Raw genomic sequence first — 17,439 nt, 5'->3', positions numbered from 1 at the left:
CACTCCTCTTTTTTTTTTTTTTAACAAAACTTCTACCTTTACAATTGTGACAGTCACGATTAGTCATGATAACAGTTATTCACTATGGATTCTTACGAATCTTATCCCCATCTCTTTTCACCAGACCCAAGATGACAGCTATTCAGTGGGGACTCTTTCTTTCCCTCCATACTCTTAAGTTAAACTCCCTCTTGAAACGTTGTAAGCCAGTCACTTCGTGCCTTTATTGCCCCCTCATTTTAGGTAGTCCATCCCTATCTACTCTGTGTAGAGAGCGGATAGCATTGAAACTTGATTTGAAGACTCTTTCCCTCTCTGTTGGTATTTAGAGTAACTAAATACCAACCTGTACAGGGTCGCTATGGGTCGGATCCGACTCGATGGCACTTAACAACAACAACAACAACCACCACTCTGAGTATACATCAGGTGCATCACGAAGATGTATCTTCTGTCACTGTAGCTGTTCTAGTCTGCTTGTCCTTTCTAGTGGGAATGTCCCACCTCATAAGGTTGTGGATGGGACTCAGGATTCCACCTAAGGTTCTATACTCTGTAAACGCTTTGCATGAGGCTTGTGTCACTGGGAAAGTTGTAGAACCCCTTTTAGGTATTCCAATCAGTTACAGGCTGAAGGTGGGCTTGCAAGTTTTCTCTAATCATGTTTCCCAACATTCCGTTGTATCCCACTCAAGTGTCTGTTTCACAGTAGTAGACAAGGGAAACTAATATTCATAAGGCAATCAAGGATTTTACTATTATTTACCCTCTTCGAGCTATAACTAGATCCCTGTATCCCAGAGCCCTGTTGTTCCAAGGTTGAGTATGCATCACTATTTACCTCTATCCCACTAGGCCATGCAAACCTGTCTCAGTGTTCCCCTATCTATCTTGTTCTACTGCCTCCTCTTCCCTTCTTGTATTGCCCTCCACCCCAACCCCATTGTGGTTACCTTATATTCCATTAGTTCTTCCCTCCACTTAAGACAGTCTCTTTTATTCAGTAATCTACCTGACCTTCTCACCACCTGGATCTCTGTTTCTCTGTGTTTACCTTTTTTCACATTGTAATTGTTTTGATCATAGATTGACCTCCCAGATCCTTTGTTCTTAAAATTTTATTCTGTTCTTGACTCTTTGATTTGTCGACTGAGTTCAGGTTGATGCTGCCATATACGTCAGTCTGTAGTTGTTGTGTGTTCTTGTTGGTTCTCAGTCCACAGAACTTCCTTTAGGATGTTTTTCATAGCAGGGTTGGCTTTGGCAAAATCCCTTAGCTTCTGTTTATTCTGGAATGTTTTGATTACACCATCGTATTTGATTGACAGCTTTGCTGGGTAGAGAATTCGTGGGTGGCAGTTTTTTTCTTTCAGGACTTTTTATATGTCTTCCCATTGCCTTCTTGCCTGCATGGTTTCTGTTGAGAAATCCGAGCTTAATCTGATTTGCTCGCCTTTGTATGTTATATTTCTCTTTTCCCTAGCTGCTTTTAGAATCTGTCTTTATCTTTGATTTTGGAGAGCTTGATTATTATATGTCTTGGTGATTGTCTTTTAGGGTACATCCATCCTGGGGTTCGTTGAGCTTCTTGAATGCTTATCTTTTCACTTTTCATGATGTTAGGAAATTTTTCTTCCAGAAGCTCTTCAACTATCTTCTCTGTGGACTTGTGTGATTGTTCCTGTTCTGGAATGCCAATAATTCTTATGTTATTCCTCTTCATGTTATCCAACATGAATCTTAGGCTTTCTTCGGATTTTTTTAAATCTTTTTTTGTATTTGTTCTTCTATCTTAGTAGTGTTGAGAGATTTATCTTCTAGCTCACTAGTTCTGGCTTCTGTCTCTTCAATTCTAGTCCTTTGCCCTTTCAGTGTATTGTCCATTTCTGATATTCTATTATTAATCATTTAGACCTCTTTCTCTAGGTTTTGAATTATTTCCAGTGCTGTATCTATCTTATTTGATTGTTCTTGTAGCACTTCCCTGACTTCTTCCTTATTTTTCTCAACTCCATTATATAGTGTTTTGATACATTTTATCATCATTTTTCTGAATTCCTTCTCAAGCATTTCTAAAGCTTGCCCATCTTCCAGTATGGAGTGTAGGTCTCCTTCCAGCTCATTTGCCTCAGTCACTTTATCTCGTTTCTGGACATGTGCAGATATAGTCGTGTGCTTCTGTTTTTTGGGCATTTTCAGGGTTTATCTGTGGCCTTAATACTCAGATGGGTGTGTATTTTGGTATTTTTTTATACGTTCTGACTGCCTCCAGGTAGATGTGATCAGGAGATGGGCTTCCCTTTTCACTCTTCTTCTTGAGAAATTTCAAGATACCACTGTTGGTCGTTTTGACGTAACTTAGGATATAATTTAAGCCTATTTCCTTTTTTGTCTCTTGTCTTGTTCCACAATCCCCGTTAAGCCCTTTTTTTCTCGTTATAAACAGTTCAGGGCCGGCTGTGGCCGTTTGCTTTTAATTGGAAACTGTCTCTTTAAATTTCGAGGAGATCTGTGCACATGCGTAGTAGAAACCTCTGAGGGTGGGGCTGGGGTGCCCACTAGCTCAGCACCTCTATAGTCACCCAAATGGAGTGCGCTAACAGCAAGGGACCAATGAACAGCTACCAAAAGAGAAGAATATCCACACCTTTATCTCAGCGGTTCTTCCAGGGGTCTGTGGCCACTCCGATCCTTTCCCTGCTTGGTCTCACTCAAGATGGCGGCTCCTTGAGAAGTTGAGCGTCTCGAATTAGAAAGCAATGGATTTCTTGCTTCTGCCACAAATTTCCCCAGCTGTAAGCCTTCCAACCTTGTAAATATTCATTTATATGTGGTTCAGAGTTCTGGGACCATCCCATGAGCCTTCTTTACCGGGTATTCTGTGTTGTTGCTGGCGGAACTCTTTACTGCTCCTCCACCCGATCCGCCATCTTGTTTGTTCTCTGATCTGTTTTAATGTGAGTGTCTCTTTGTTAGTTTAATAACTGCCGGGGTAGGTCGCTGCAAAAGGTTAGATTTTCTTTTTTTCCTGCAGTAAATTTGGGACTAGTTTTTGTGTCATTTGTATATTTTTCATTTAAAAGCATATATTTCATTTATTAAAATGCAGTTGAAAGATAGTTGTAGATTGTGAGATTAGTTATTAAAGATCTGGTTAGGTTAGGTGATGAATTGAAGTCCTATTTTTTTACCCTTTGTTGTATGATTGCTATGTGTAAAGATTTCAAGAGGAAACATCATAAACATTACAAAGATTTAAGATTACAGTTATTATAAATTGTTCTTCTTTTACCTTATAGAAAACATAGCACTGCTGGCAGAAACAGCTCTTAGATTCCTGGAATTAGTGCAGTTAAAAAATCTTAATATGGAAAATGACCCAAATAGTGAAGAAATAGATGAAGTTACACATCCTAACGGGAACTATGACACAGGTAATACTTTCTATTTTTAAGAGTGAATTGTTAATGATAACTTGGAAAAATGATCATTTGTGATTCATGTAAGCTAAAGGGAAAGCAGATCTAGCTATGGGAGGGGTTCTGGGTTTCTTATGGTTCTCGCTATCCTCTGCACTGTGATCTAACCAGAACATGTCATCAGAGATTCTAAAGGCAATTGTTTTTTCAGCCAGAATTGATTTGTGTCAACAGTAAAACTAGTGAAATTATATAATTCTTACAAAGAGTCTGAACACTCCATATGTGAGTATATTTTGAGTATCCTCAATCACAATTCTTTTTATTTTATGCCATCTCTGAGTTACATAACAACATATTTCTTTTACTGTAAAAATGTGATGATAAACTCTTTGAAGTTAGAGTCCCTGTTTTGGGTTTCTTTACTTTCATACGTTTTAACAAGTTTTCTGTTAATGTTTGCTGAGTGAAAGATTTAGAAATAGACTAATATATATTATAGATCTGCTCCAAGATGTTTCTAGTTTTTTTGAAAAAACGAGAGAAATCTAGTTTTCAGATTTGTGTGCTATAGGCAACTGTAACGGTTTTATTCCTAGAAGTGCACCATTGTTAGACAGCATATTATCTAGATGTGAATAGAATTGAATAATTTTGAATTTGTAAAGTATTACTTACAGCATAGTTGCAATGGAATTACGTTTTAAGACATTTTAGGAGTTAATTTAAAGTTATTCTTCAGGTGAGCATATAATTTTGCATATCAGCACTTTTCCCTTGACAGTAGCTGGACCAAGAGTACTCTTTGTCTTCCTGTATGTAGACAACACGTAGCTGTTAATGTAAGTTCTGTATGTATTTTACTAAGGGGACTGTAGCTAACAAAGTTAGTAGATAAAGGAAAAAGAAGGGCTGGAGAGTGGTAGGAGATTTCGTTGGAAAAGAAGATAGGGGCCAGATCATGTCAAGCCCTCAGAGGACTTATCTGCGGATCTGGAAAACAGTGTGTTTCCTAGCTTTCTAAAGTATAATCTGGAGTGTGGTGGCTCCATACGATAAGCCTGTGTACCTCAGGGTCAACCTACCACTCTGTGGGAAAAAGGAGGCTTTCTGCTCCTGCAATGATTTGCTGCCTTGGAAAGCCTATACTGGGTCACTATGAATTGGAACAAAGTCAGTGGCACTTAGCAACACAAAGTATAATAAATATCTTTTAAAATGCTTACTAACATTATTAGGCTATGTGCTGAACCTAATCCAGGATTTTCAAATTCTTGATTAAGTCACCTTGTTGTGACAATATTATATGATCTTTCTATAATCTTCCCCTTATGCCTCCTGAAGGGAGCTTTTAAATTACATAATAACCATGTTTGTGGCACTTGCTTATTAGGATATTCTTTAATTTATATTTCATTTTCCCATCTAGACTTCAGAGCTTTGGATAGTGGAAAAACAGTGGTTTTAGACTCGCTGTAGTAGCTTCTGTAACTTTTCCTATGAGGAGTAAGAAAGAAGATTGGGTCTATATGTATGAGAAAAAAATGATCTTTTCTTTTTCAGAGCTCCAAGCCTTACATGAAATGGTCCAGCAGAAAGTTGTCACTTTGCTCAGTGACCCTGAAAATATTGTGAAACAAACCCTGATGGAAAATGGAATTACACGGCTTTGTGTATTCTTTGGACGTCAGAAAGCCAATGATGTGTTGCTGTCTCACATGATCACTTTCCTAAATGATAAGAATGATTGGCATTTGCGTGGAGCTTTCTTTGATAGTATAGTTGGTATGTTTTACATATATATATATGTTTAATTCATGCTTAAAATTTTGAATCTTCCTCCCAAATAAATAATTTAATGCCGTATGAAGATAAATTCATTAATAGTGAAATTTATTCCTGGTATTTAGGAATCATTCCTAGTACTTAGGAAATGAATTCTAGTATATGAGTCTGTCTTCATCCTGCTTTTGGATGAGCAGAGTCTCTTAGCTGATCAAGGAATTATTTAATTAAACTGTATTGTGTCTGTTTGAAGGAATACCATGTGGTAATTAAAGCTATTTTTTAAAAGAATATTTAATAATATGGGAAAATAGGATGAAATACTGTTAATGCGACTAAAGTATGTTGTAATCTACTTACAATATCCCAGTTGTGTAAAGGTAACAATAGCAAAAATAATACATGTTTTGGGGGACAAAAAGCTGGAATGTTTATAGTGGTTATCTTTAGGGCTTGGATTACAGATGGTTATTTTCTTTATAGTTTCCATATTTGTCAGGTTTTCTATAGTTAGCATGTATCACTTTTACAGTCAGAAAATAACAGTTAAAATGTGATCCTAGTGGGAAGCTAGCCTAATGTGAAAGAAAATGAAAACTTTCATAGACTTTGTCTTGAGCAAACTGAAAACTTGTGAAAGATGAAGCAGCTTTGCTTTTTTTATTTTTCACTCATTTTTAATGTTGTAATTCTGGTTTTTCGGATTTATTTAAATTTTATCTGCATGACTTCTGTTACATTTAAATTAAAATTAGAAAGATAGTGGACTTTATTTCTAATGGATTAAGTTTGATAACAGAGTTTAGTATTTTTCTCTTTTTAATGATTGATTCCTTTCTATCCCAAGCATATTGGTCATCTCAAGTTTATATTTGGTCAGTATTATGTGCTAAAGTCAGTTAATTATGGTCATTCATGTACCTTTTTAATTTTATTTCCCACATGATTACTGTAAAATGTTTAAAGAGTATTTATATACGTTGCATATTAGTTTCCTAAGGCTACTGTAATGAAATGGACAATTTAGTAGGCAGCGTTGTAAGGTAAGCACTGGACCGCAGAGCAGGTTTGAACTGCAAGACTGGTGGTTTAACTCACCACGCACTCCTCAGACACCTTATGCAGATTCACTTTGAGTCAGAACTGACCCAATGTCAGTTAACAACAGCAATAAAGTTAGATGGTGGAAAAATTACATTTGGAGTCCTGGTGTGTTGCTGTTGGATAGGCACTGGAACACAAGGTCAGTTTACACTGCAAGGTCACTGGTTCAAACCCACTTGTGGGCAGGTTTCACTGGTGCCTGCACAGGCTGCGGCCACCCACTTCTGAAGGAATTTCTTCCCCCTGACACTAGCTGGCTCTGCCCCTCATGCCTCTGAATCTCTGAATCCACATCTCACCCCCCCCCACCCCAGTTTTGGCCCCCTTAGCAAGGGGGCCCCAATACTCTGGCTCCGAATCCTGATGTTGTGGATATTTCACCCTCCTGACGTTTTGCAGTTCAAGGCCACTGCCGGATCCTCTGATAGAAGGTGTGTTGTGGATCCCTGCATTCCTGATCCACCTCCTGCTGGCTACCTGGCCCAGGGTCAGCATTCTTCTTCTGATTGATTATTTTTTTGGAGCCCTTTGTACCGTAAGAGCATTAAATAACTTTTTATCATTTCTTGGCAAATACTTTTTCTTTAACTTGGTTCTTAATTTTAATGTATATTTGGGAGTGCGATGGTGGGAGTAAGGAGTTAGGATTAGGACTATAGCTAGGTCTAGGACTTTGTCTAGTGTTCTGGTTAGGCTTAGGTTAATATTAGGGGTAGGGAGTGAGCTAGAGCTAGGAGTAAGGCTTGGTCTAGGTTTAGTTGTTGTTAAGTGCCATGGAGTCAGTGTCCACCCATAGTGAAACTGTATACGGTTTCTGAGGAACCGCTTTTGAGCTTGAATCGCTGACTTTGTGGTCCAAACCAATGTTGCAGTCCAGTGCATAAGCCACAGTTAAATTTATTTTTATTCTTTTATTTTTCTTGAAATCTTGATTTCTTCTTCATTTAGAAGTTGTGTGACTACATTAGACTCTCTTTTGGCTTTGTGCTTTTTGTTGTTGTTGCATCTGATATCTCTGCTTCCCTGTTTTCAGTCTTGTAGGTTTGTTTTACTTTGAGTAATTTTATGTCTGGATTGAGTTTAAATGATACTGTCATGCATGTGTTAGGTTGTTGTCTCCTGTTGTTGGTTCTTTCCTTTAGTATTTTTTGTAAGATTGGTCTGGGTTTTACAAATTATTTTAATTTCTATTTATCTGGAAATGTCCTAATTTCACCATCTGATGATGGACAGTTTTGCTGGGTATATGATTCTTGTTTGGCAATTTTGTTCTTTCAGAGTTTTGTATATGTCATCCCATTGTCTTCTTGCCTGCATGGTTCTTGCTGAGATATCATAGCTTAGTCTTACTTAGTCTTTCTTTTGGGGTCTCTCCTGTGTGGAGATCATTCAGCTCCTTGAATACATATGTTGTTTCTCATGATGTTAGGGCATTTTCTTGTAACAACTGTTGCTGCTCCTGGGTAACTTCCCCTTCCAGTTGGCCCTCAATCCACCTTTGTGTCCGATCCTCTGAAGTGTAGGATTCCAAGATCACCATTCGTATCTGTGTCATTTGCCCTTTTGTGCCCTTGTTACAGAGGATCTGGTCTGCTCAGAGTGTCTGCCTATTCTACCATGTTATCCCTGAAATCTTTTAAATGCATTTTTCACAAGTTTTATGTAGTCAGCTTATTTGATTTTTTGCTTTGTGATTTTTTATTTTTATTACTTTTATGCTTAAAGTCTTTTCTCATTACAGAAATTAAGGTAATAAATACGTTTCATTGCCTTATTTTTCACACTTAATTTTTTAATTGTTCTTTGTTTTGTGGTATGGCTTTAGGTACATAACAACAACAACAATGGCATTAGGTGATTTCTAAATTTTTATTTTTCTTCTCAGAAATTTAACCAAATTCCTCAACACTATTGAACATTTCATTTCTTTTTCATTGATTTGAGCAGTTTTCTTTATGTTCTGCATGCATATCTATTAGGGTCAGTTTTTTAGTTATCTTATTTCATTGATTTTTCTATTAAAAAGTTCATATTACACTCTATTCTAATAGCCATATAATAATTTAATTATTGTATCTTTATTACTTTATTATCAACTTTAGAATTTACTAGGTTAAGTTTCACAGACATCACATTTTTTACAAAAAAAAATATTTTAAGCTATTTTATAGCTCATTGTACACTTCAGTTTGTATTTTGCTGGAGTTCATTCTTAAATATAGCCCATTGGAATTTTAGCTACTAGTTTTTCTTTTATTAAAAGAAAAATGTTTCTAAAATTGTTTTTTTTTTTTCAATCATGGGGAAACTTAATTTTGTGAACTGACATTTATTCAGTAAGTTAAAATAATATATAAAAAATAGTAATTGGATTTCTCACAGACAACTACTCTGGTGTATGTTTTTGGTTTGTGGTCTTGTGATTATTGTCATATCTCTGAAATGATTTTCATACTACTTTTAGAACTATCATCTTTAGACTGTGTCTTCTATGCCAGGGAAAGATTAAATCACTCATACTATATATATCCTGATTCTTCGTTTCCTCTTAAGTTTTTAATATTAGATCACTTTCCAGTATTTTAATTTTCTGTTTTTATAATTTTTAAATAATTAGATCTATTTCTTATTGATGTACTCCTTACTTGCACTACATAGAAAGTGGTACCCCTTTCTTTCCCACTAACTCTCCTATATTTTTTGTAATTGAAAATCTAACCAGTAATTTCATTGTCTTGGCTGAGAATATTTATATCTTGTTTTCTAATCATAATAAAGTCTTCTGCACTTTGTATAGCTAGCTTTTGAAAGTTCCAAAGAAAATCTACATGATTATGAATGTATAAAGTAAAGCCACAGTCACACTGCTTCTAACCCTCCACTGCTCGATAAGAATATTTATAGCATCAAGGGCACTTGACTTTCTTTTCCTTCTACTAATAACAAAATTGTAGTACATTTTGTGTATTTATTTCATAAATAGACTATGACTGTCTTGACTTTGTTTGCTCTGGGATTTCAGATTCTCTGTTGTCCTTGTAGAGAGAAGCGTATTATGCCCTTTTCACTATATTTGTTGCCAAGTGTCTGGTTTGTTCTTGATGGCAGTCTTGAAATTTATTGACTTTCAGTTCTAATTTTACTGACTTTGATTTGTTGCTCTTGGCTAGCTATTATCTCTTTGTTTTGTTTTTTCCTTTAAAATCATGGGTTACAGCTGCCATTTTTTAACTTTCTCACTTCTCTTTTTATTTGGCTGGAGTGCATCCTCAAAAAGCTGCCGCAGACCTCTCCTGCACTTGGCATGTCTTAAGATGACTTACTTTGTGCTTGTATTTGGCAGGTGGGGTATAGCATTTCATTCATAACTTTGAAGGCTTTGCTTTGTTGCTGGAGATAATGTGATTCCAGTCAGAGTCTCTCTTCTCTGTAAAAAAAAAAAAAACCAAACCCATTGTTTGGAGTGAATTTTGGCTCATAGCAACCCTATAGGGTAGAGTTGTTGTCAAGTACTGTTGAGTCAATTCTTAGTAACCCCATTAGGTTACTAAGGTTTCTGAGGAGTGGCTGGTATGTTTGAACTGCTGACCTTGTGGTTAGCAGTCTGGTGCTTATTCTAAAGGGCTTCTTAGACTACCACACTTTTGTCCTGCAGAGTTGGCTGGTGGGTTCAAATTATTAGTGACCTTTTGGTTGCCATCTGAATGCTTTCACCACTGTGTCACCAGGGCATCCAGTTCTTTTTTCAAGAGACCTGCATTTTCCTTTCTTAGGGTTTTTTTTTCCCTTAAGATCTTTTTTCCCTTGCTGTCCTGAACTTTCTTAATGATTTACTTTGTTGTAGCTCATTTATTGTGTTGGGTAGAAAATGTAATGCCCTCTTTTCCTTGATCACTGCTGTATTGATTTGCTTTTTGATTGATTTTATCTTTTAAAATTTAATACTGTCTACCTTCAGATTTCAAATAATCATGCAATATTATTTCTCTTTTTTAGGTGTTGCTGCCTATGTTGGCTGGCAAAGCTCCTCAATTCTCAAACCCCTGCTGCAACAAGGTCTTAGTGATGCTGAGGAATTTGTTATTGTTAAAGCTCTTAATGCCCTTACCTGTATGTGCCAGCTAGGTCTGCTGCAAAAACCTCATGTCTACGAATTTGCCAGTGATATTGGTAAGTGTTTGTTCCTCAAAATTAGGATGAGAACAGAGTGAGTGAGAGAAGTAACAACTATTAGTGCCTTTCAGGGGAAAAGAAAAAAAAAATTCTTGTGGTTTGGGTGAAAGTTGCAGAGCAGATTAATTTTCTTTTCAATATTTTACAATTTTTTGTTTGTTTGTTTCATGACATTAGTGGCAACCACTTTAGTGTAATAGCACTCTTTTCACTTTCTCCTTGGGTTGCCCCTTTTTGTTTGCTTTTCTTTTCTTCCCCTTTCTGCATTCTGAACTTTTGTTTTTGTATAAATGCTGCTCTATTGTTCTCAAATAGTTGATTGTTCTGAGAAGTATGTTCTTCATGGGTGTATATATGTCTGTCTGTTGTTTCCTGAAAGGTGATCGCTGAGGGTGAGTTCATTTCCAGGTTTGAAGGGCGTCTAAGGACCACAGTCTTGTGGTTTCAATAACTGGTGGTGTAGGGGGGGTGGGGTGGTTGTTTGCTACTGAGTTGGTTTTGACTCAGTGACCCCGTATAGTGTTTCCAAGGCTGTAAATCTTTATGGGAAAACAAAGCCTCATCTTTCTCCCATGAAGTGACTGGTAAATTTGAACTACTGACCTTGCAGTTAGCAGCCCAGCTTGTAATCTACTATGATACTAGACCAGTAACTGATACACCTTCGTTAAAATTCTAGGCAATATAGAATCAGTTTCAACTTGTCTCTACTACTGATTGTGTGTGTGCATTGTGCACGCATGCATGTGTGTACATGTGTACTTGTACTTGAGCAACAGACAGGTATCTAGACAGGATGATTTGACCACTAGTGAAGTTGAAAATTGGTTGTGGAGGATCATCTGTGACATTTATTATTATATTGATTGGCAGGTAAGAATTTATAGTATTGAAGTTATTACTGTTAGTAATTTTATAACCCAATGAAAAGAATTAATTCCTTGACCTTAAAAACACTTATCTATTTCCCTGAAACTTTTAAAAATTCAGAGTTGTTATGTGACATTGAGTCAGCACCAACCCATAGCAACCCTATGCACAACAGGAAAAAAACACTGCCCAGCTCCACGCCAACCTTACAGTCATTGCTATGACTGAGCCCACTGCTGCCACCACTGTGTCCATTCATCTCCTTGGGGATCTGCCTCTTTTTCTCCTATCCTCCACTTTACAAAAGATGGTCTCCTTCTCCAGGGACCGGTCCCTCCTGACAATATGTCCCAAGTATCAGAGATGAAGTCTGGCCTCTCTAGCTTCCAAAGAGCACTCTGGCTGTACTTATTCCAATGCAGATTTATTTGTTCTTTTGGCAGCCCATGGCACATTTAATGTTCTCCACCAGCACCATAATTCTAAAGCATCAGTTTTTATACAGTCTTCCTTATTCACTGTCCACATGCATATGAGGTTATTGAAAATATCAGGGCTTGGGCCAGGCATACCTTAGTCCTTAAACTTGACATCTTTTTATAACAAGTAAATCTGGCAAATTCTAAAATTAAGTATATCTGAAACATTTTTAGTCTTAGACAGGAGGCAATGTAACATTGCCAGTTGACTCTGTATTGAGGGAACATAATTTTCTTCTTAGATAATTACTACTAAATGCCTTGCCAAGAAAAACTGATAACATGTCCAGACTGGTTAAACTTGAACAGTAGGTTTTCCTTGAAGCAGTCTTCAGAGAAAAAGGCCAGATTTTATTTATTTGATTGTTGAGAAACTAGATAGTAGTGATTAGAGATATATCCTAGAAATTTTGAAAGGATAAATATAGTTTTAAAAAAAAATACTGTGGGAAATTAAAATATATGTAGAGTTCTATTTCTTTGTACTCTGTTTTAACTTCCTGGGGCTAGACTTGACAGTACCTAACAGCGACAGCCGTTAACAGATTACTACAAATGGTTATTTAAAACAAATTTTTTCTGTTACAATTCTGGAGGCTGCTGTGGTATTGTGTGCTATTGAGTTGATTCTCATGGTTGTATAGTGACTCTAAGCAACAGCACAGAATTGTGCCATAGGCTTTTCTAGGCTGTACTCTTTATAGAAGGAGATTGCCATATATTTTCTCTTGCAAAGCAGGTAGTGGGCACAAATTAGTAAGCAGCCAAGTGCTTGGCCATTGTGCCACCAGGCTCATGGAGGCTAGAAATATGAAATTTAGACATTGACAGGGCCGTGCTTTCTCTGAAGGCAGGAGAGAATCTGTACCATGCCTTTCTCTTCCCTAGTTGCTGGTGTTGTCAACAATCCTTGATGGTTCTTGGCTCGTAGACACATTAGTCTCTGCCTCCAGCATCATAAGTCATCTCCTGGTAGATCTGTTTCTCTGGTCCTCCTCTTCTTATGAGGGCACCAGTTGTATTGGGTTAAAGCCTACCCTAATCTGGAATAAGGAGCTCTGGTAGCGTAGTGGTTACGAATCGGGCTGCAAACCTTAAGGTCAGTGGTTCGAAACTACCAGCCCCTCCGCGGGAGAAAGATGAGGCTTTCTACTCCCGTAAAGATTTACACCTTCGGAAACCCTGTACAGGGTCGCTATGGGTCGGACCCGACTCGATGGCACTTAACAACAACAACAACAATCTGGAATAATGCTAACTTAACTTGGTGACATCTGCAATGGCCCTATTTCTACATAAGGTCACCTTCACTGGTACTGTGGGGTTAGGGCTTCAACATATCTTTATGAGACATAGCCAACCCACAGTACATTAGAATATCTAGAATCATTCGTTTAGTTTAGAAACCTAATTTTCTTCATTTTCAATAATTATGTTAAAAATAGGTATAACTTTATTAGAAGATTATTGAGGATTGGCAACACAGACATGAATCAGGATCTCCATTACATTGAAATGTTTTTTGATTGTTTCATGTAAGCTAGAATACTGAATGAACCTTGAATGATTCATGATCTCTAAGTTTTTGGCTTTTTTAAAAAAGGAGCTTAATAAGTTGGGAACTGGAAAAATCAAACATTATAATTAAAAAAAAGAAATTAGGTTGTGTACCAAATTTCTGGTCTTTACTGTAAGGAAGGAGCCCTGGTGATACAGTGGTTAAGTGCTTGATCGTTACCTGAAAGATTGGTGGTTTGAATCAATTAGCTGCCTGTGGGAGAAAGATGTGACAGTCTGCTTATGTAACGATGGCCGTCTAGAAAGCCTATGGTCAGTTCTGCTCAGTCTTGCAGGCTGGCTGTGAGGTGGAACTGACTTGGTGGTGGTGGGTTTGGCTTATAGTATAAGGTAGAAATAGAAAGCTTCCATTTTCATAATGACATTAAAGAGAAACTATTGGCATACTTTGCTATCTAAAATATTTCCATACTTATTCTCATTTTCTGAATTCTCACCTCAGTGCTTTCTTGTTTTGGTCCTGTGACCAAGTAGCATTACCTCCCAGAGATGGAGTTTGGTTTTGGCTTTGATCTGCTTTATTTTATTGACTATCCTTTGTATTTAAATATGCAGCTAAGTCAAAAAGTATTTTCTGTTAGGGTTCCAGTTATTACCTGCGCTCGTTTATTCCAAGCAAAATGTGTTTAAACGTATATCTTATCAGTGGATGACTGCAGACAAGTTCTACCAATAATCCACTTGACTTAGTCTTGTTAGAGTGCCATCAAGAAAAAGATCCAAGCAAAACAGTGACTTCTGAGGATGTCTGCTGGGCCAGTTAAAATTCAAAGCAGAGAAGTGTCAGCTCAGAAACTTACGATGACTGTTTTTTGGGTCTCCAGAAGGACTCCTTAAAGTGTTCAAGAGCAAAGATTAGTGTGAGGACTAAGATGCGTCTGACCCAAGTGATGATATTTCCAATAGCCTCGTATGCATATGCATGTGAAAGTTGGACAATGAATATGGAAGACTGTAGAAAAATTGTTGTATTTGGGTAATAGTGTTGGAGAAGAACATTAACAGTACCATGGACTGCCAGAAGAACAAACAAATCTGGGTTGTAAGAATTACAGCCACAATGCTCCTTGAAAGCAAGGATGGTGAGACTTCATCTCTAATACTTTGGACATACTATCAGGAGAGACCAGACCCTGGAGAAGGACATCATGTTTGGTAAAGTAGAAGATTAACAAAAAAGAGGAAGACCCCCAACAAGAGGATTGACACAGTGGCAACAGCAATGGGCTCAGAGATACCAACAATTGTGAGCATGGCACAGGACCAAGCAGTGTTTTTTCTCTTGTGTATAGGGTCACTCTGATTCAAACCCAACTTGACAGCGCCTAACAACAAAGTGGGCTATCTTGGTAGATTTTCTTCAAGGACACAGGACAATCATGGAAGCGTATTATGGATTTTTCAGAAAATTGAAAACTGCACTAGTGAGAAAAGGCCAAGAAGTTTTTTCCATTATTATGACAGTATAACTGATCATGTTTTGAGAGTAGCAAAGGCTGTCCTTTCAGTTAGGAAACTTTACCCTATCCACCATACAGCTCTGATCTTTCCCTTTTAGACATTTTTTTTTCCTAAAACTTTTTTATTATTAATTGAATGAAGGTTTACGGGCAAGATCATCACTGTTGCAGTTAACAAATGGTACACTTTGTTTCATCTCAGTGAATGCTGTCCCCTCTAGGCAACTACAGTTATCCCTCTTCCTCTCTGTGGTTCCTGTTTCGATTCCACCTGTCTCCCATCCTTTCTCAATTTTGTCCTTAGGTAGATGTTGCCCTTTTGATTTTGAATGAATGACCATTTCATGGCGAGCATACCTTACTAGTGCTGTTATCCCCACTGTATACTTGTCTACTGCTTGGTTGAAAATTAGCCCATGAGTGTGGTCTGAAGGATGATTGAGGGCTGTAGTCTTGGGTTCCTGCTTCGGACTTCCTTTTGTTCTCCAAACTCAAAGAATAGTTAAAAGAAGCTATTCCTTTGAGTCCTTTGAGGATGCCCACACTGCTATTTTGACATGGTGTAATTCAAAGAATGCAGCTTTCTTTAGGGGGAAGGATTAGAGAGATGGAAACACTGACATCAAAGTTGTATAGACCTACCTGGAGGATATTTCAAGAAACAGTAACTTCACATTTTGGTATTTATGTTTAATAAAACTTTCTGTGATTTTGTAGCAATACTTTTTGATTGAGTCTCATAAGTAATCATAATTTCATGTAATACATCTCTTCTGTTGCCTAGTTAATTGGAAACTGTTTTACGTTGGGTAACTGAAACCTTGAATAAGGGGGAACTACTGTACATTTCTCTCTTTTTTCTAAAAAAAGTTTTTTGTGTGTGAATTGAGTGAAGGTTTGCCAAACAGATTCACTCCCTCATTGTTATTACAATGATTGGGATCCTTCCCATGTACTGTCAGTTAACAGTATTTTTGGTGCTGTGGGTTAATGCGCTGAACTGCAAAGTTGGTTTGAAGTGCAAGGTCGGTGGTTCAAGCTCACCAGCCACTCCTCGGAAATCCTGCATAGGGTTGCTCTGAGTTGGAACTGACCCGACAACACTTAACAGCAACATCTTTAACTTATGCACTCCTGTATTTTTCACTACCTTCTTCTTTCCTGTGCCAACTTCTTACTTTTATATTGCCTTCCCTGTTACCCAAGTTAACATGTGTCTTGATGTGGTGCTGGGGGTTAATACGCTGGAATGCAAAGTGGTTTGTAACTGCAAGGTCAGCGGTTCAAGCTCACCAGCCCCTCCTTGGAGACCCTATGCACAGTCTCTACGGGCTGGAGTCCTGGTGTGGCGCTTTGTGTTAATGCGCCAGACCGCAAAGCTGTTTGAACTACAAGGTTGGTGGTTCATGCTCCTTGGAAACCCTATACAGGGTCACTATGGGTTGGAACCGACTCATTGGCCCTTAACAACACACAGTGAATAACCTTCCTCCCCGCTCTCCATAATCATCGCAGAATGTTTCTTTTAGCAAAAAAACCTTTTCTTTTACAACAGTGGTCTCATATAATATTTCTCCTTTTTTGATTGACTAATTGTACTCACCGTAATTGTCCTCCAGGTTCATTCATGGTATGAGGTATTTTTGCAGATTCACCATTATTCTTCAGCATTGCATAGTATTCCATTGTGTACATGTACCAAAATTTGTTTAACCATTTTTCTGATGATGGGCATTTAGTAGGTTGTCTGCATCTTTTTGCTATTGTGAATAGCACTGCAGTGAACATGGGTGTGCATATATCTATGTGTGTCACGGCTCTCATTTCTTGAGGATGTATACCATGTAGAAGGATTGCTGGATCATCTGACTTTCTTTGTCCAACTTTTTGAATAAGTGCCATACCATTTCCACAGTGGTTGCACCATTTTACAGTCCCACCAGCAGTGTAGAAGTCCTATTCTCTCCACACCCTTGCCAACATTTGTTGTTTTCTGTTTTTTGAACTTTGCTGGATAATGCCGGGGATAACTGATTTTCATTGATGGCACTTAACAACAACAACGCCTAATGATCTTGAGCTGCCTGAATGCCTTTTTTAGTAAAGTATCTGTTCATATGCTCTGCCCATTTAAAAAAAAATGTTTTATTGTGAATTATGTGATAGTTTACATGGGAGAACATTAGCTTTACATTCATCCTATTGTTTCTTTGCCATGGTTACAGTCCCCTCCATGCATCACCAGCCAACCAAATGGTACTCACTGCAAGCCTGTCCCCTGGTTGTCAGCACACAGCCTCTCTCCCTTTCTGGGTCTAGAGTTCCCAGCCGTTCCATCTCTCCACGCATTGTCTCTGCCTCCATCTCTCCACGTCATCGTCTCTGCCTCCATCTCTGGCGTCACTGTTTCTCTGAGTAGGGTCCAGCACTTTGCTCTTCTCGCCTAATGGTTCCAGGATCCTCTGCTCCTCACCTGCAAAGTCAACCACTCCCCTCCTTTTGCTACAAAATGTCTGCCTTTACATTTCCAACCCTCACATAAGTCCTGATAGTAATTATTCACTATTGTAC

At 37.9% G+C, this 17,439-nt stretch overlaps 1 protein-coding gene across 1 annotated transcript in view; it reads left to right on the top strand.

Annotated features, from left to right (window-relative positions):
- Positions 1–17,439, top strand: part of PIK3R4 (phosphoinositide-3-kinase, regulatory subunit 4) — an 89,117-nt gene that overhangs the window by 17,283 nt on the left and 54,395 nt on the right. Inside the window, exons 4-6 of the mRNA XM_006846635.1 lie at positions 3,300–3,434; positions 4,983–5,204; positions 10,305–10,478. Coding sequence (XP_006846698.1) covers positions 3,300–3,434; positions 4,983–5,204; positions 10,305–10,478 — 531 coding nt within the window. The remainder of the gene's footprint in view (positions 1–3,299; positions 3,435–4,982; positions 5,205–10,304; positions 10,479–17,439) is intronic.

This window comes from Chrysochloris asiatica, unplaced genomic scaffold (assembly GCF_000296735.1).
Source record: "Chrysochloris asiatica unplaced genomic scaffold, ChrAsi1.0 scaffold00028, whole genome shotgun sequence".
NCBI classification, from domain to species: Eukaryota; Metazoa; Chordata; class Mammalia; order Afrosoricida; family Chrysochloridae; genus Chrysochloris; species Chrysochloris asiatica.
The sequence above is the reverse complement of the archived record's forward strand: the minus strand, read 5'-3'. Positions and strand labels throughout refer to the sequence as shown.